General features: G+C 64.6%; 1 protein-coding gene across 1 annotated transcript in view; it reads left to right on the forward strand.

Moving 5' to 3' along the window:
- Positions 1-18,674, forward strand: part of SLC6A9 (solute carrier family 6 member 9) — a 51,137-nt gene that overhangs the window by 16,901 nt on the left and 15,562 nt on the right. Inside the window, 2 exon segments of the mRNA XM_074961899.1 lie at positions 17,014-17,170; positions 17,898-18,029. Of these exon segments, the coding sequence (XP_074818000.1) occupies positions 17,014-17,170; positions 17,898-18,029 (289 nt within the window).

Consider the following 18,674-nt stretch of genomic DNA (forward strand, 5'->3'; position numbering starts at 1 on the left):
CTGACAAGAATACTGTGGGAGACCGTGTCAAAAGCTTTGCTAAAGTCAAGAAACAATACATCCACTGCTTTCCCTTCATCCACAGAACCAGTAATCTCATCATAGAAGGCGATTAGATTAGTCAGGCATGACCTTCCCTTGGTGAATCCATGCTGACTGTTCCTGATCACTTTCCTCTCATGTAAGTGCTTCAGGATTGATTCTTTGAGGACATGCTCCATGATTTTTCCAGGGACTGAGGTGAGGCTGACTGGCCTGTAGTTCCCAGGATCCTCCTTCTTCCCTTTTTTAAAGATTGGCACTACATTAGCCTTTTTCCAGTCATCCGGGACTTCCCCCGTTCGCCACGAGTTTTCAAAGATAATGGCCAAGGGCTCTGCAATCACAGCCGCCAATTCCTTCAGCACTCTCGGATGTAACTCGTCCGGCCCCATGGACTTGTGCATGTCCAGCTTTTCTAATTAGTCCCTAACCACCTCTATCTCCACAGAGGGCTGGCCATCTCTTCCCCATTCTGTGATGCCCAGCGCAGCAGTCTGGGAGCTGACCTTGTTAGTGAAAACAGAGGCAAAAAAAGCATTGAGTACATTAGCTTTTTCCACATCCTCTGTCACTAGGTTGCCTCCCTCATTCAGTAAGGGGCCCACACTTTCCTTGGCTTTCTTCTTGTTGCCAACATACCTGAAGAAACCCTTCTTGTTACTCTTGACATCTCTTGCTAGCTGCAGCTCCAGGTGCGATTTGGCCCTCCTGATTTCATTCCTACATGCCCGAGCAATATTTTTATACTCTTCCCTGGTCATATGTCCAACCTTCCACTTCTTGTAAGCTTCTTTTTTATGTTTAAGATCTGCTAGGATTTCACCATTAAGCCAAGCTGGTCGCCTGCCATATTTACTATTCTTTCGACTCATCGGGATGGTTTGTCCCTGTAACCTCAACAGGGATTCCTTGAAATACAGCCAGCTCTCCTGGACTCCTTTCCCCTTCATGTTAGTCCCCCACACCTCCCCCCGCCACGCCTCCCCCCGCCACCCCATCCTCTCGCCACGCCTCCTCCCGGGCACTGGCACTACTGGGACACGGAGCTGGAGGAGCCTCAGGGCTGAGCCCACCTGGCAGTCCCTGTGTGCCCAGGAGCCCAGAGTCCCTCCACCCTGGGGGGCGTCACACCCCACGGCCCCACAGGCTAAGGGGGGCTCGGTCCCCAAGTCACCTGGTGTGCATACATGCCCAGTGCGTGTGCCCATGTATGTCAGAGGGTGTCACGGACTCATTCTAGCTGCTCGGTCCCCCCCCATGTAGTTGGCAGCTCCCCCCCGCCGGTCTGCACCATACCTGCAGGCCCAGTGCCAGCCGTCACCCTGGGGTGTGCTCCCTGCCCCTGCCCCCAGCTCCGGCCCCCAGCGGCGCTGCCAGGCAGGACGCCCCAGAACAGGTGGGCCAAGGCCAGGGCAGGCCAGGGCAGGGGATTTAAATAGCAGCAGGAATCTGTGCACATGGTGTGCAGGCAGCCGGGGGAGGCATGCTGGGGTCTGTGGATGAGCTGGCTGGGCCAGGACACGGACATGGGCCCCCGGGCCAGGGGCTGCCCCATGGAGCCAGGCCAGGGTGACCTGAGCAGCGTCAGCCTCAGCCCTAGGGGCCTTGGCAGTGCCTTGGGGACAGGCTGGGCCAGAAGGCCCCATGCGAGAGGGCCGGCAGGAGGGGGGGAGCGGGCTGGGGGCAGGGCGGTTGGAGGCTCAGGGGCAGGCGACACTAGCCCAGTGCCTGCAGCCCTGGCGCCGATCTCTGATGTCTTGGTCTAAGCTAATTCTCCATTCCCTGCCGTCGCCCTCGCCTGCCTGTGGCAGGGAGTTCCCCAGGCCGATGCTGTGCGGCAGGGAGAAGGGGGAATCGTGGTGCGGGGAGCTGGGTGGAGATGGGGCATACGGGAGCAGTGACCCCATAGTGAGTCCGAGGCTCTCTCCTTGCTTTGGGATCCTCACGGCACCGACCGAGCCCCCTTCCCGTGGCCAGTGGCTGGCAGGGGGCGGGGCAGGCACCGGGGGGGGCAAAGCAAGGCGGATGCTCCGCAGGGCTCTGAGCAAGGGGTGGCCGGCAGGGATGGGATGAGCCCTGGGACTGTTCCCGGCAGGGTGGGGCCCAGAAGCCCCAGGCAGGGCCAGGCCCTGAGTACTGGGGCAGGCAGGTCTCCAGCAAGGTCTCAGCCTGCCCTTCTCTGCTGGGGTCCCTGGATCCCTGTGGCAGGGTGTGGGGGCACTGGTAAGGTCCTTCTCTCTGGGGGGAGAGGGAGCTGGACGCCGGCTTGGAGACAGGGTCACCCCAATGCTGGCTCCTCTCGCGGGCACAGGTGGGATGGCCAGCAGCTCCCAGCACCCTGCACTGCGCTGCCCCCAGGTAGATGCTATGGGCTGCGGGGGGGGGGGGGGGGAAGGAGCTCTGCCAATGCAGCAGGGAGGGGCTGCCAGCAGCTGGGTCCCACTAATGAGGCTTCATTAAGGCCAAACTGCGCTGGCTGCCCAGCCGGGAAGGGGGGGCACCCCCAGCTGGCAGCTCTGGTCTCAGGGGGGCGGTTTGTCAGGTGCTGCCCCACTGGCAGAGCAGTGCCCTGGAGCAGAGCCCCGCGGGGTGGGGCAGGTCTCTGGGGCTTGTCAGGGGGCAGAAGCGTCTCTGGCCCGTGCAGGTTGAATCCCTCCTGAAGCCCAGCTCCCCCAGTGCCGTCCTGGGGGAGCCCAACGGGCTGCCGGGCCCCTGTGCCACTCACCCCGATTTAGCAAAGGGCCCCCAAATGCTGAGGCAAGAGCTGTCAGCAGGGGGCACCCCTGGGCTGTGAGTCCCTCGGGGCCAGGCCACGATCCTGGGGTGCTGGGAGAGAAAGGGCGAGTCAAGCTCGCCCTGCCCCCAGCTGGGGCCCCTCACTCCCGACCTGCAGCCCCCCGCTGCCCTAGACCTGCCCCCCAGCTCTGCCAGGGCCCCTCACTCCCAACCCACAGCCCCCCGCTGCCCTAGACCCGCCCCCCAGCTCTGCTGGGCCCCCTCAATCCTGCCCCACAGACCCCCTCTAAGCCAGCCCTGGGCTCCCCCCTCCCACAGCTCTGCCTGTGCCCCTCAATCCTGACCCCCAAGGAGCCTCTCTGTCCCTGTCCCTAAGTCTGTCACCAGCAAGGACCAGTAAATCCTCTTCGCCAGGGGGTAGGGGAAATGAGGAAACTGAGGCATGGTGGGGTGCGTTGCATGGGGTTGGTGGCGTCGCTCTTCGGGAGTCCTCTCAGCCAGGTGACTTGGCCCAAGGCCACTGACAGGCTGGAGTCACTGGTGATAGGAGTGGTGGGGCCTGATCCTGATCTCAGCCTGCGGACGTGCCAGAGAGCAGGATTGGGCCCACGGGGGGGGGCAAGGAGCTGTTCTGGCTCCTCAATGCTGCGTGGGGTCTGGTGGGGCAGGGTCACATCAAGCCCTGTAGCCTGCACCCGCCTGGCGCTCGGAGCCTGTGAGTGACGCTCCAGGCCCCCCCATCTCCCAGTCCCTGGGGTGGAGCCCCCCATTGGGTGCTGGCCTTGCTGCCTGCTCTTGGCTCAGGGGCTGGAGCCCTGTCCTGAGCTCGGGCCGCTACCCCGGCGACCCTCACGGCCCCGGCCAGCGAGCGGCTGCTTCGGGGAGCGGGCTGCGCGGTTGTGCCATGGCCCTGAGCCAGGGGCTCGTGCCTGCCGGATCTGGGGGGGGGGCCGGGGGAGCCCTGGGCACTGCCAGCCCCCTCGCTAGGGGGCGAGCTGGTCTGCTAGCGAGAGAGCGGAGCCGGGTGGGGGGCAGCGCCGCACCGGAGGAGCTGAGCCGAAAGTAATGCCAAGTCCCCGAGCGAGCGAGGAGCACGCAGGGGAGGGGCTGGGGCCGCTGGCCATGCTGAGCCCAGGGGTGTGAATGAGGTTGCAGAAGAATAGCGGCTCCAAGGGTCTCCCCCAGGATGGCGGGTGCCGGCGGCCAGGCCCGTCCCTGCCCCACTGGGCTGGATGTGCCGGGGGTGTCTCAGGGGACAGGGGTGCAGAATGACATGTCCCCCCCGGCTGGCTTCATAGGGACACCAGCCCTCCCCAAGCCGAGAGCCACCCCCCTGTGCCCAGCTGGGGCCGGCTCCGGGCCATGCGGGCCCCTGGGCTGGCCGGGGGGAGCTGCCTTCCCCTGCTTCTCTCACCCAACTCTCTGGGACCAGGGCACCAACTAGATCCCAGCAAGGCTGCGTGGGGCAGGGCAGCCATGTGAACGGCCCCCTCCCCTGTCACACCCAGCCCTCGTCACACCCAGCCCCCGTCACACCCAGCCCCCCCCATCACACCCAGCACCCCCCATCACACCCAGCTTTGTCTGGGCTTTGTGGAACTGGTGGGGCTGGGGCTGTGGGCATGGGGGGGTGAATGGGGGGCCATTGTGTTGTGGGGCCCCTCAGCTCATGCAGGATTTCAGCTCTGGTTTGTGGACACAGTGCCTGGCTGGGACCATGGCAGGGACATCTGTGTCCAGCCTGGTGCGCTACCCTCACTGTGCCGTTAACCCTGGAGCCTAGTGACAGCACCAGCCTAGTGACAGCACCTGTGGGCGAGGCTTGATGTTGTGGGTGAAGTTCAGGTGAGCCCACTCCCGTCATTACCTGCGGGCAGGGCTGGCATCCCCTTATTCAAAGCCAGGGTGTTTGCACCCCCCACCCCCTGATGGTCCCAGACGAGCGAGAGGAGACCCCAATCGGGAGCAGGTCCCGCTGCGCTAGGTGCTGTACAAACAGACTCCCGCTGCCCCGGGGAGCTGACAATCCAAGCATAAGATAAGAAACAACAGCTGGGTGCAGATGGGGGAGACAAGGAGAAAGGCGATGCTGGGCAGCAGGAGAGGCAGGGTCTCAGCACCAGCGGCCTACCCCGGCTGTGTCCGCAGACATGAAGGCAGAGGAGGATTCTCAGGAGGGCTCGGAAGGAGGCCGAGAAGCTGACGTGTCTGGGGAGCTGCTCCCTGCAGTGCGGGGCGGGGCGGGAGCACAGAGGGGCTGGTTTGAACTTCTAACACGTGGGCGCAGGGGCTGGCGGGAGCCGACCCCTCAGACTGGGTAAGGCCGTGCAGACGGCTGAGCAGGTTCCCTTTGCTGCAGCAGAGAAGGGGCAGGCTGCGGGGGGCTGCAGAGAGAAGGGATGTGGGCAAAGGGCCGAGCGAGGAGCGGGAGCCTTGCAGCAGGGCTCCGAAGGGAGCTGAGTGGGGCAGGGCTGCGTTTGTCCTGCCCGCAGTAACGGGACCAAGGGGAGCCGGGAGACCAGCCTGGCTGAGGGTTTGAACCAGCAGCAAAGGCCGCATCTTCCAGGTGTCCTGCAGAGAGAATCAGGGAGATTCAGGCCCAGCCTGGCCCGGAGGAGGCCAGGGTGGGTCTGAGTCGCTGGTGCCCGGGTTATAGGCTGGAGAGCTGGACGTGGGGGGAGGGCTGGGCGTGGGGAGGCGCTCTTCGCTTGAGGGTGTAATTAAGTTGGTGCCCCCTGGTGCCCAGCGTGTCTGACCCAGCCAAGCTGCTGCAGTCCCCTAGTCCTGCGGTGCCATCCTGTGCCCACCGGGACAGAGCAGCCCTGACCCGTTCCGTGGCAGATAAGGGCTTTGAACAGGTGCTGCCCTGCCTGGGGACCAAGCTCCTTGCCTTTGCCTGCCATTGGCTGCAGCGACTCGGTCCCACTCTGTGCCTCAGTTTCCCTTCAGCAGAGCAGACGGAGACAGGCCTTGAAGGCAGCGCCTGGCCCCAGGTCGCACTATCCAGGAGCAAGGGGTGGAAACACCAGGCAGGAGCAGAGCCTCCAGCTGGGGATTTTGGGGGATGTGACGAAGTGGGACTGTTCTTAATGTTTCCTCTGAATAGTGTGGGGGTGCCTCAGTTTCCCCTGTGCAGTTCTTAAGTATCTAGGTGGTGGGGTAAGGGTGTATGATCGTTGCAGAGCCCTAGAGGGCAGGTGTGTGCAGGGGTCTGGACACAGAGAATGGCCGACACCCTGTTTCCTGGCCACTGATGGCCTGGGCCCTTCCCCCCTGCAAGGTGAGAGCTAAAGGGTTGGAGAACAAAGGAATCCGGTGCCCTCCTGGCCCAGGAAAGGGACAAAGTCCAGAGGAGGAGGGGCTGGAGGGAGTTTCAGTTTGGGGCTGGCTGGGACATGGAGTGAAGGGCAGACGTGGTTGTCTGGCTCACGGCCCCCCAAAATGGACCCGGCTGAGGGGTCCTGTTCTCTGCACCTACAAGCTCTGTGTTAGACCATGTTCCTGTCGTCTAATAAACCTCTGTTTTACTGGCTGGCTGAGAGTCCCGTCTGACTGCGGAGTTGGGAGGCAGGACCCTCTGGCTTCCCCAGGACCCCGCCTGGGCGGACTCGCTGGGGGAAGCACACGGAGGGGCAGAGGAGGCTGAATGCTCCGAGGTCAGACCCAGGAAGGTGGAAGCCGGGTGAGCTGTGTGTCCTGAAGACAGGCTGCTCACAGAAAGGCGACTGCCCCAGAGTCCTGCCTGGCTTCATGGGGAGCAGTTCCAGAGCATTGCCCGGGGACTCCGTGACAGGGAGGAAGGGGAATGACCTGCTTGAAAGTCTGTGGCTCTGTCACCTGGGCCCTCGCTCCCTCCTGGCCCCAGCGCGGTGGGCTCCTGCGCTCTCCCATCACTGAGTTGCAGCCAGCTCTGGGCTGGAACGCAGCAACCCTTTAACAGCCGTGTATCTGCTTAGGAAGTTAAAGCCAATCCAAGGGGAGCAGTAGGGCTGGGGTATCTGGGCAGGGTGCTCCCCATGTGAATGGCCTCAGCTTCTCGCTGGGGACGTGGGGAGGACGGAAGCCCAGGGCCCCGAAGGGCAAGCTGAGCTTCCCCCAAACTGGCCAGGTGGTTAGGACATGGCGCAATCTGGCTGCAGGGTCTTTGTATCTCCGGGGCTGGCAGAGCCATGTCTTGGTGGAGTCAGCGCATCCACACTGGGGTTTGCATCGGTTCAGATATCTCCGTGTAGACAGGCCCTTCTGTGGGGAGCCCAGGGCTGGGATAGCAGGGGCTGTGAGTCAGGAGTGAGGGGCACCGGCAGAGCTGGGGGAGGGGAGTTACACACACAGAGTTGCACACCGATGCACAGTTAAACACACACAGAGTTACACACACAGTTACACACAGATGCAGAGTTACACACACAGTTACACACACACACACATTTGCTGTGTTCATCTGCCCCTCGGGCGGCCTGTGACACAGACAGTCGCACCCGCTGCTGGGGTGGAGCCCAGCCTGCTCCCAGTCTGCAGCAGGGGATCCGTGGCCGGGTTCGTGTGGCACCGGGGTGGCGGGCGGAAGGGGCCCAGTGCCGGCCCGGGCCCCGAGCTGCCGTAGGAGGTGCAGGCTGGCAGGAGCCGTCCCCTGCAGCCAACCCCGGAGTGCCCCGTCCCCGTGCAGCTAGAGGAGAGCAGGAGCAGATGGGCCTGGGGCAGGCAGTGCCCCCCACCGGCGGGCTCCAGGAGCTGCCAAGGGAGGAGGACACGTGGGCCGAACAGCCCTCCGCCCCGTGGCTGGGCTGTCAGCCCAGCACCCCCTCCCCGGAGCCTGCGCTGCAGTGGGGCTCCCTGTCCCGGGGCAGGGTTGGGACCCAGAGGATGGCAGGCTGGCCCAGGAAGGCCCCCTCGGTGCAGTGTCCCCTCCCCCAAGCCGCGCTGGGGGGTGTCGCCGGGGAGGGGCTGTTGGGGGAAGGGCTGGGAACTGGCTATTTAGAAACATTTATTTAGCATCTGGTTATACCTCACTGTGCCCCCCCAGCTCTCTGCCTGTGACCCCACAGCCCTCCCCAAAGGGAACCAGCTGTGAGGTTGGCTCCAGAGGCTGATGATGTCGGGGGGGGGGGGTTTCCTCAGTGCCCAGGGCGCCCTGGCCCGGCTGCTGCCCCCAGCGAGGCTCACAGCCGGGCCCCGGCACAGAGAGGGGGCAGCTGGTCCAGAGCCTGGGCCTGGGGACCCGCTCCTCCCCCTGCACCGCCGGGGGTGACTCCCGACTGAGGCGCGGTTGTGACTCGGGGCAGTCTGGCCTAGTGACCCTGCGGGGGCTGGGGTCAGGTCAGGGATCAGTCTGGCCCCGGAAACGCTTGTGACCCCAGACACTGGGAGGTGGGACAGCGCCTGGAGCTCCCTGCAGGGAGTCGGACCCTCGGCTAATTCCCCCGTCTGCCCAGACCCCAGGCTGGGAGATGGGGCGCACGGCCAGGCCGGGCTGCCTAGGGCAGGCTGCTGTGGCAGGATCCGAACCAGGCAGGCTGGATGCTGTTGCCTGCCCGGGCCGGGGCCAGACCAGGGCTGTGTGTGCTCCAGCCCACCCTCCCCCATCTGTGGGGCCATCCCCGGCGGGCGGGGATGGGGCGCTAGGTGGGGAGGGCTCTGAGTCACTGCAGAGAATTCTCGCCCGCGTGTCTCGCTGCGGGGTCTCGCCATGCTCAGGGTCTAACAGGTCACCAGGTTTGTGGTGGGGAAGGAATTTCCCGAGTCAGACTGGCAGAGACCGCGGGGGCGTTTCGCCTTCCCCTGCAGCATGGGGCACAGGGCACTCGCTGGTCTGAAGGAGGGTACATGGCAGATGCCCTGTACTGTGACGCCTACCCCATGACTCGAGGGCGTCAGCGACCCAGCCAGAGGTCGGGGTCTGTTACAGGAAGGGGGGTGAGGGGCTGGGCCATGTGCGGGTCAGACCAGATCACAATGGCCCCTTCTGCCCTTTGAGACTCTGAGCTGGGGACTGTGACGGGCCTGGGAGTGCGTTGGGGCGTGATGCCCGCCTGGCCGCCCTCACGTGCTGCTCACTGGGCCCGCCTGGGGGGAGGGGTGTTTGGAGAAGGCAGGGGAAGGAGCCAGGACGCCTGGGTTCTCGCCTAGCCCATGCGTGATGTCGGGCAAGTCCCTTCCCGCCAGGGCCCGCGGGAGTGAGCGCCTGGCCCTGGCCCACCCCACCGGCGTCGGTGTGAAGGGTGAGGCTCCGGCACCAGGGAGGGCAAAGGGCTGGGATAAGCTGGCTCCTGTGTGTGTGTGTACCTGCAGCAGTGCAGGGGTGTGCGTGTAAGCGTGTGTGTGTGCGTGTAAGCATGTGCGTGTGTGCGCACCCAGTGCCGTCAGCCGGACTCAGTCCACGGGGCCTGGCTGTGAGCGAGGCCCCCTGTGCGTCGGGGCTCAGAGCAGAGCCACCTTCGAGCCGGGCTGGTGCCAGGGCCCACGGGGGGCCGTGGCTCTGGTTACGCTGGTGGCTGGGTTCCCAGTGGGGACTGTATTGGGCTGCGTTTGCTTCAGGGCTGAGATGGCCCGGGGCAGCGGGCGCGTGTGTCCTTGCAGGCTGCGGGGTGAGGCAGGCGGGGGCCTGTCCATGGCTGGCTGTGGGAGCGACGCGGACCGAGCTGGGGAGGCAGCCGCCGGGGGGCCGGGGGCGTGCGGGATCCAAGCAGTGTGGGGCACGGGGCAGTGGGTGCCGACAGCTCGGGCCTGCGCCGGGATGGGCTGCCGCTCCCTGGCGTGCAGGGCAGCGGGGTGCCCCGTCCAACAGGCCTGGCCGCGCACTGGGACTGCCCGCAGCTGGGCTCACGGCAGGGGTTGGCGCATCTCTCCCGGGGCAGGGCTCTTCCCAGGGGGCCCAGGCAGGGGGCCCAGGTGCCTGTCCCAGGCCAAGGCAGGTCCAAGGTGGGGTGAGGGCCATAGGCACGGCCCTGGCGTCCCGCCGCATCTCATTGGCTGGGCATGACTGTGGCACCATCATGCCCCGTGAGGTCGTGGGGTGAGCAGGACTTGGGCTCTGGGCCCCTCCCCCGGGAGCAGAGCTTGAGGGCCCTGTCTGCCAGGGCAGGGGGGCAGATAGGGCCTCGTGGCAGGGGCCGGGGCCCTGGGTCTGGCCCGACAGGCTGCTTTGCCCCCTTGCCCCCTTAGTGCTGCAAGGGGCTGCCCATGGAGCCAGGGCCCCCCATGCCAGGCACCGGGCACTCCCCTGGGACGGCTGCCCCCAGGGTCATCTCCTGGGTCTGAACCTGACTCCTCGTGGCTTCACCTGCGGGGGCGGGCGCCCAGCCCCTCGCGAGGGCAGCGCCCGGCCCCTGGCCCAGGGACGCTGCTGCTGATTAGGCTGAACAGCAGCCAGCCTCGTTAGCGGTTCTTCCACTGCTCTGCAAGTCAATCAGGCAATTAGCCTGCGCACGTGGGCTGCACAGCCCCCCCCCCCCCGCATTCCCCCCGTGCCTCCTCCCCCGGCAAAGGGGTCAGGGCCGGCACACCCCGTCTCGCAGAGAGGCTGGCAGCACCCAGGGAGACCTGCTCACCGCACGTGCCAGCCCCCAGCTCCCTGCCTGTGGGGGGCAAGAGGGGCCCGGGCAGGCCCGGAGGGCAGAGGTAAAGGCCTGCAGGATGGAAGAGGACTGCGGGGGCTGCAGGAGATGTGGGCAGCTGTTCCCCCAGCCGGGTGCTGCAGAGACGAGCCGGGCGCTGCAGAGACGAGCCGGGTGCTGCTCTCAGCCCACAGCTCCATGCTGAAATCCCTGCGCAATTGTGCACCTCGTGCCCCCCACGCAGGCTGGGCAGCCAGGCATGTAAGCCCGCAAATGGGGCATGCAGCTGTGTGGCCCGGTCACATGCAGGGCCAACCTCATGTCTCGAGCTTGCCGGGAAGGGGGTTGGGGTCACTTCCTGCCCGCCTAGGCCAGGCTCCCACACAGCCCCCATTGCACCCGCCATGGGTCAGCATCGAAGGCTCTGGGAGTGGCAGGGCGAGGCATGGGCTGGCAGCCTCCTGCAGTGTGTGGGGCTGGAGAGCCGCCCTGGGCTCTGGTGCGCAGCAGGGAGGGCCAAGCGCCCCACTCCAGATCTGCTGGGCTCTGAGTGCCCCATGTGGCATGTGGCAGGGCAGGGACTGGGGGCCCACCGGGAATGGGGCAGGCTGGGAGAAGAGAGCCCCGACGCGCCCCCTCCCATGGCCTGTGAGCTGGGGGACCCCCATTCACAGCCCTGGGGCCAGGATCCCCACTGACTCAATGGGGCTGTGGCTTCTCTCTGGGGGTAGGACATCCTGCCCGTCCCCCTGCCCAGGCTGGGGCTCGGCTGGGGGGCAGCGGTGGTGGGCTGGGCGGCTCTCAGCAGATGCTGGCTTGGCCGAGCTGTGCCGGATGAGTGGCTGCAGCCGCCCGGCTGCTCCGGGTGCTAAGGGAATAACACGGTCCGGCGCCCCTCGCGCCTGAGGCAGATCCGAAGCCACGGCTGCATTGGCAGGGCGCTCGCAGCAGCTGTTAGCGATCGGAGGCCACACGTGGTGCGGGGCGAATGGCCGGCATCCCCTCAGCTCCCAGTGCAGGGCTGAGAGCTCGCCTGGTGCCCCCACCCCACACCCCCCGGGCAAGGAGACACAGATCCCCTAAAGCCCTGGGGTGCCGTCTCCCTGCCCAGCCGGGCATCGGGGTGCTGGCCCAGGGTCACTGCCAGGCCCAGCCTGGGAGCTCACCAGGTGGGAGCTGTGGCAGGAGGGGGGCCCCTCCCCGTACCTGGCTGGGCTCCGTGGCAGTGGCTGGGCTGGGGGCCGCTCAGAGCGGGCGCTGCTCCGCAGGGGCAAGGCCGGGGCAGGCGGGGGGCAGGAGACAGGCGCGGTGGTGCTGTGTCTCTGGAGGGGGAGCCTGTATGCAGGACACAGGGGCGCAGCCAGTGAGCAGAGGGGGTTCACCGGAGCTGGGGGCTCCACTCCCAACAACCCTGGGGAGGGCAGGGGCTCTCTCGTGCCCGTGAAGGCGAATCAGTTCGGCCTGGGCCAGGGCACACGAGGCAAAACCGAAGCAGGCCCAGCCATGGTGAGTGAGGACACCGGGGGGCTGGGTTCCCGGGGGGCCCTTGTGCAAGGTGCCAGCCTGGCCAAGGGCAAGGTCACAGTGCATGCTGTGTGCCCCTCGCTTGCAGGGTGCTGGGCCCCCCAGGCTGCCGCCAGCCACAGCCGCTCCTTTGTTGGGCCCTGGTGTGAGGCTGCATTGTGAGCCCAACACAGCGCCGACACCAGCTGCCCCACAGCAGGAGGGGGCCTTAGGCCCGGGACAAAGCGCCATTCTTGCCCCCAGAGAATGAGCTCATTCTGGGATGTGCTGGAAGTGCCCACCTGGCATCAGGCACCCAGCTCCCGCCCTGCCACTGAGCTCTCGGTGCCATGGGGCAGGGCCCAGGGCCCCTGCTGGGGGGTGCAAAGCTGGGCACAGGCGTAACTGAGAGCAGCCCCGGGCCCCGTAATCTCCGCTGTGCATTCTCTGGGCAGGGGTGCCAGGGACTTCTCTCACAGCAGGGGGTGGGGCTTGCAGGGGGGGCCTAGAGCTCCCCCAAGGATTTTGTCACCCCCCAGGAGCTGGTCTGGTCTCCCCTCTGGTGGTGCTTGGGGTGACCTAGAACCCAGGTGCCCCTCCCGATTCCCCCCCTCTCCCAGCAGGGTGGGCTGGGTGCTCGCACAACCTTGCTACTGCCCCCCGTCTCGTCAGGACATCTGCAGCCCTGTCCCCGTGGGCTCCGAGCATCGGGGTGCAGGGCTCACCGGGCACGCTTCCCCTTGGCCCATCCAGCCCCTTGTCCCAGCACCGGCAGTGCCCAGCACCGTGTGTGGATGGGGGAGCAGGAACCAGGCAGCAGCAGATGGGGGACGATCCCCCACCCAGGGCCCACCCTGACCCTCATGGTCAGAGGTCGGCTTCGGGACCCTGCCCTGGAGAGGGGGTCCGCCCTCCCTGTGCTCTGCGCGAGCATGAACTGTGATGACTCTGGGCCGTCTGTCACCCCGACACACACCTCATCCCTCTCTGAGTCGAGCCTGTGACCTCGACGACTCCCTGTGGCAGCCAGTTCCGCAGGCTAACACAGGCTGTATGGCAGCGCCTCTCAGCCTGCCCAGACTGGGACCCCTGGCAGGGAGCTGGCCTGTCTTGCGGACCCCACGTTTCACCTCCCTTAGAAGTGACTTGCTCCCAAATCAGCCCTGGACACACACTGTCCCAGCGCCCTGGTGCTGAGCCATCTGCCTTCCTCCATCTGAGCCTGCACCTATTGAGTGACCAGAGAGATTGACGTGTTCTCCGACTGGTTTTGAATGTTATAATTCTACCAATGTGATCTATGCCATCATGTGCCAGCAATGCCCCTCTGCCGTGTACGTTGGTCAAACTGGACAGTCTCTACGTAAAAGAATAAATGGACACAAATCAGATGTCAAGAATTATAACATTCAAAAACCAGTCAGAGAACACTTCAATCTCTCTGGTCACTCGATTACAGACCTAAAAGTCGCAATTCTTCAACAACAAAACTTCAAAAACAGACTCCAACGAGAGACTGCTGAATTGGAATTAATTTGCAAACTGGACACCATTACGTTAGGCTTGAATAAAGACTGGGAGTGAATGGGTCATTACACAAAGTAAAACTATTTCCCCATGTTTATTCCCCATCCCCCCCCCGCCCCCCTCCCCGCTGTTCCTCAGACTTTCTTGTCAACTGCTGGAAATGGCCCACCTTGATTATCACGACAAAAGGTCCCCCCCCCTCCCCCCGCCCCTGCTCTCCTGTTGGTAATAGCTCACCTTACCTGATCACTCTACTTACAGTGTGTATGGTAACACCCATTGTTTCATGTTCTCTGTGTATATAAATCTCCCCACTGTATTTTCCACTGCATGCATCCGATGAAGTGAGCTGTAGCTCATGAAAGCTTATGCTCAAATACATTGGTTAGTCTCTAAGGTGCCACAAGTCCTCCTTTTCTTTTTGTGAATACAGACTAAACAGCTGCTACTCTGAAACCCCAGGAATGTCTCCCCATTGACCATCACCTTCCACTCCCACTGGGGGTCCGAGGGGCCTGGCCCCAGGAAACTCCACACAGACATGTAGGTTGGGGTCAGGAGTGGGAGCCTGTCCACCTCCCCACCCATCTGGCTGACGGAGTCTATAGCCTTGGGACCCAGTAAGGGAGCTGGACACCGGGGCTTTTCCGCAGGGTCCCCCTGGTTCAAATCTCCAGCCTGCTCAAAGGCAGTGAGGTGGGAATCCACATCCCCCCCCTCCTTAACCAGGGGCAGCAATTCAGTCTCGAGGTTCCCTGTGGAACTGGCCCCCCGGGGTCTATCCCCACTCACCCCTGGGGGGGTCCCCTAGGCCTCTCCGCTCCCCCACCGCCAGTTCATGCTGCTGCTGCTTCTGCAGCTCTTTCTCGGGCTCTCGCTGTCTCTCACAGTCCTCTCGCTCTCTGGGACTCAGCTCCAATCCCGTCCGTCTCCGATCCCCCGATGGGGAACCCGATCGTGAAGACCCCCGTCTGGTTGTGGACAGGAGTCTTGGGGATGCCTGGCTACTACTCCAGCTGCTCCCAGATCCTGCTATAGCCCCATTTGGGGTCAGGAATCTGCTCCTTAGAGCGGTCATCCTCCTCCAGCTGCACGATGAACTGTGCTCTGGTGAACTTTCTCCTGTGCAACCCTCTCTTTCTGCACAGGGTTACAATGTCCTTCTTACAGAGACGGTGACAAGCCATCACTCCGTTCTTCCCAAGTTGTGGTGGACTCACAGGCCTGTGTGCTCTCAGCTCCCCACGGTTTCCAGGGAGAACCCCTAGTGTGCCAGCCCTTCTCGAGGTCACCACCTCTTTGCCAGGGTAGAGCTGCAGACTCCTCCGCCCCTGGGACCGCTCGCTGCAATCCCCAGGGAACCCTGTTACTGCCAAAGTCCTTCTCTCTCCCAGGGCCAAGCCGCAGGCTCCTCAGCCCCTGAGACTGCTCACTGCAGTCCCCAAGGGGGCCCCCATTACTGCACAGTCCTTCTCGCTGGTCACACACTCCCAGGGGTTAACCGCCCCCCGAAACCGCTCCTCTCTGAGCCTTCAGCACGCCTGGTGCTCATCAATCCCCCTTTGTTTTACTGCTCCCCAGTCACTTACTGCAGGAAGCACCACCCACGGGGTGCAGTAGATCCCACTTCTGCCACCAGCTGTGACGGAGTCCCCAGGCGATGCTCTGGAACTGCTCCCTACGAAGCCAGGCAGGATTCTTCTTTCTCGGGGAGCAGACTGTCTGCAGGACAAGAAGCTCACACGGCTTCCACCTTCCTGGGTCTGACCTCGGAGCATTCAGCCTCCTCTGCCCCTCCGTGCGCTTCCCACAGCGAGTCCGCTCAGGCGGGGTCCTGGGGAAGCCAGAGGGTCCTGCCCCCCAACTCCGCAGTCATACGTGACTCTCAGCCAGCCAGTAAAACAGAAGGTTTATTAGACGACAGGAACATGGTCTAAAACAGAACTTGTAGGTGCAGAGAACAGGACCCCTCAGCCGGGTCCATTTTGGGTGGCAGTGAGCCAGACAACCACGTCTGCCCTTCCCTCCATGTCCCCAGCCAGCCCCAAACCGAAACTCCCTCCAGCCCCTCCTCCTCTGGGCTTTGTCCCTTTCCTGGGCCAGGAGGTCACCTGATTCCTTTGTTCTCCAACCCTTTAGCTCTCACCTTGCAGGGGGGAAGGGCCAGGCCATCAGTTGCCAGGAAACAGGGTGTCGGCCATTCTCTGTGTCCAGACCCCTGCCCACACCTGCCCTCTAGGGCTCTGCAACGATCATACACCCTTACCCCGCCATCTAGATACTTAAGAACTGCATAGGGGAAACTGAGGCACCCCCACACTATTCAGAGGAAACATTAAGAACAGTCCCACTTCGTCACACAGGGGCCCTGTGGGGCCCCGTGCACTTGCCCCTTAATGCCAGCCCCCTAAACCTGCCCTGTAACCCCCCTGGGGGTCACAAGCCCAGCGTGAGAAATACTGACCTAGATGAGTTGACATGCCCCCTGCAGGACCTCTGCGTGCCCCAGGTGTACCCCAGGTTGAGACCCACGGCCCTGCTGACCGGGCCGGAGAAGGGAGGTCGGCGCTCTTGTCCTCCCAGCACCAGAAGACAGGGGGAGACACTTTCCCATGGCGCAGTGGGTCTCAGCCAGGGATGCATGTACCCCGGGGGGCCCCGAGCTCTTCTGGGGGGAAGGAATTTGCCTGGGCCAATGAGAAGCACCAACCGAGTCAGTACAAGCTCCAGTTGCACAGTCAGGGAGCTGTGCCCAGTGCGGGGTGTGCTACACACTGACACACAACGCCAGTGTTATATTCCAGCCCATTGAGTTCTCCCGATTTGGTACCAGGAGAATGGAGGAAATGGTCCAGTACCAGCAGCTGGGGCACGTCTGTAGTTTCCTGTCTGAGTCTGGATCAAGTGGTTTTTAAGTGAGGTGTAACTTGGGGGGCGCCACACACCTCAGCCCCTGCAAGGGGTACAGGAGCCTGGCAAAGCTGAGAGCCCCTGCCCTAGATCCTGCTCCCCGAGCTGGGGTGGGAACCCAGGAGTCCTGGCCCCCAGCCCCCCAGTGCCAGCTTTCTGGCACTGCTGCTGTCCCCACCCTTGGGGGTGTCACTTTGCCACCCACCTGTGGATGTGGTGGGGGCTGGGGGGTCAATCCCCTCCCCCCGCGGCTCTAGGCTCACTGTGCCGGAGGCTCCGGCTGCCCAGCGCAGCCCCGCAGGCTGGGCCGGGGGGCGGGGGGACCGTGGGAACAGAGGCGGCTTTGTGCTGCCTGGGCTCAGCCCTGCTTTGTATGAGTCGCAGACTCCAGCTTCCCTGCAGCAGGGGCGGGGGGCGGGGGGCGGGGGGCACAGCTGGGGACCCACTGCCTCCTCCCCCTGCCGGGGCTGGAGTCCCCCTCCCCTGCCCCCTCTCTGCAGAGCCGGGGTCCCCCTCCTCCTCCCTACAGGGGCTGGGGTCCTCCCCCATCCCTGCAGGGCTGGGGGCCCCCGCATCCAGGGAGGAGGATTGGAGCAGCCACGGGGCCGGGATAGGGGGGAAGCTGGCTGCGTAGCGCAGTATCTCCCCTCCCCCATTTTCTCCCACGGGGGGGCTGCTTCCAGCTGGGCAGGGCCCTGGGGGGCACCCCATTGCTAATGGCACCTGCCCCCTCTCTCCGCAGAACGGCGCCGTCCCTGGGGAGGTGACCAAGAGAGACGAGAACGTGAAACGGGGCAACTGGACCAACCAGATTGAGTTTGTGCTGACGAGTGTGGGCTACGCCGTGGGGCTGGGCAACGTGTGGCGCTTCCCCTACCTCTGCTACCGCAATGGGGGAGGTGCGTGCCCCAGTGCGGCCTGGCAGCAGGAGTGGGTGGGGTCAGCAGGGGGCGCTGGGCTGCAGGGAGCGGGCGGGGTCAGCAGGGGGGCACTGGGCTGCAGGGAGCAGGATGGGGTCAGCAGGGGGGCGCTGGGCTGTGGGAGGCTGGCGGGGTCAGCAGGGGGTGCTGGGCTGCGGGGAGCAGGGTGGGGTCAGCAGGGGGGCGCTGGGCTGCGGGGGGTGCTGGGCTACGGGGTGTGGGCAGGGGTCAGCAGGGGGGTGCTGGGCTACGGGGAGCGGGCGGGGTCAGCAGGGGGCGCTGGGCTGTGGGAGGCGGGCGGGGTCAGCAGGGGGGTGCTGGGCTGCGGGGAGCAGGGTGGGGTCAGCAGGGGGGCGCTGGGCTGTGGGAGGCTGGCAGGGTCAGCAGGGGGGTGCAGGGCTATGGGGAGCAGACGGGGTCAGGAGGGGGGCGCTGGGCTGCGGGGGGTGCTGGGCTACGGGGTGTGGGCAGGGGTCAGCAGGGGGGTGCTGGGCTACGGGGAGCGGGCGGGGTCAGCAGGGGGGTGCTGGGCTGTGGGAGGCGGGCGGGGTCAGCAGGGGGGCGCTGGGCTGCCAGGAGCGGGCGGGGTCAGCAGGGGGGCTGGTATTGCAGGCCAGGGCTGGCTCTCAGGGCCAGAGGGCAACGGGCCCCAGCCCGCCCTGGCCCTGCCCCTGCCCCGCCCTCACCTCTCTGTACCTCCCGCCAGGAGCCTTCATGTTCCCCTACTTCATCATGCTGGTTTTCTGCGGCATCCCCCTCTTCTTCATGGAGCTCTCCTTCGGCCAGTTCGCCAGCCAGGGCTGCCTGGGCGTCTGGAGGATCAGCCCCATGTTCAAAGGTGAGAGGGCGCTCACGCCTGCCCTGTGCACACTTACACCCGCCCAGCGCACACTCACGCCCAGACTCTGTATGCTCACACCTGCCCTTGCACACTCACGCCCACCCAGCACACTCTCATGCCCAGACTCTGCGTGCTCACACCTGCCCTGTGCACACTCATCCACACCCTGGGCATGCTCATGCCCACCCTGGGCACGCTCACACCTGCTCTGTGCATGCTTGCACCCAGACTGAGCATGCTCATGCTGAGACTGTGCACGCTCATGCCTGCCCTGTGCACGCGCGCACCTGCCCTGTGCACACTCATGCCCAGACTGTGCATCCTCACGCCCGCCCAGTGCACTCTTATGCCCAGACTGTGCATACTTAAGCCCACCCAGTGAACACTCATGCCTGCCCTTTGTACACCCCAGTGCACTCATGCCCACCCTGAACATGCTCACACCCAACCTGTGCACACTTATGCCTGCTCACACCTGACCTCTGCATGCTCACCCTGAGCACGCTCATGCCTGCCCTGTGCATGCTCACAACCACCCTGCACACACTCATGCCCGGTCCTGCACATGCTCATGCCCTGCCCAGTGCACACTGATGCCCTGCCCAGTGCATGCTCTCAACCACTCTGTGCATGCTTATGCTC

This window comes from Natator depressus, chromosome 8 (genome assembly GCF_965152275.1).
Source record: "Natator depressus isolate rNatDep1 chromosome 8, rNatDep2.hap1, whole genome shotgun sequence".
Lineage (NCBI taxonomy): Eukaryota > Metazoa > Chordata > Testudines > Cheloniidae > Natator > Natator depressus.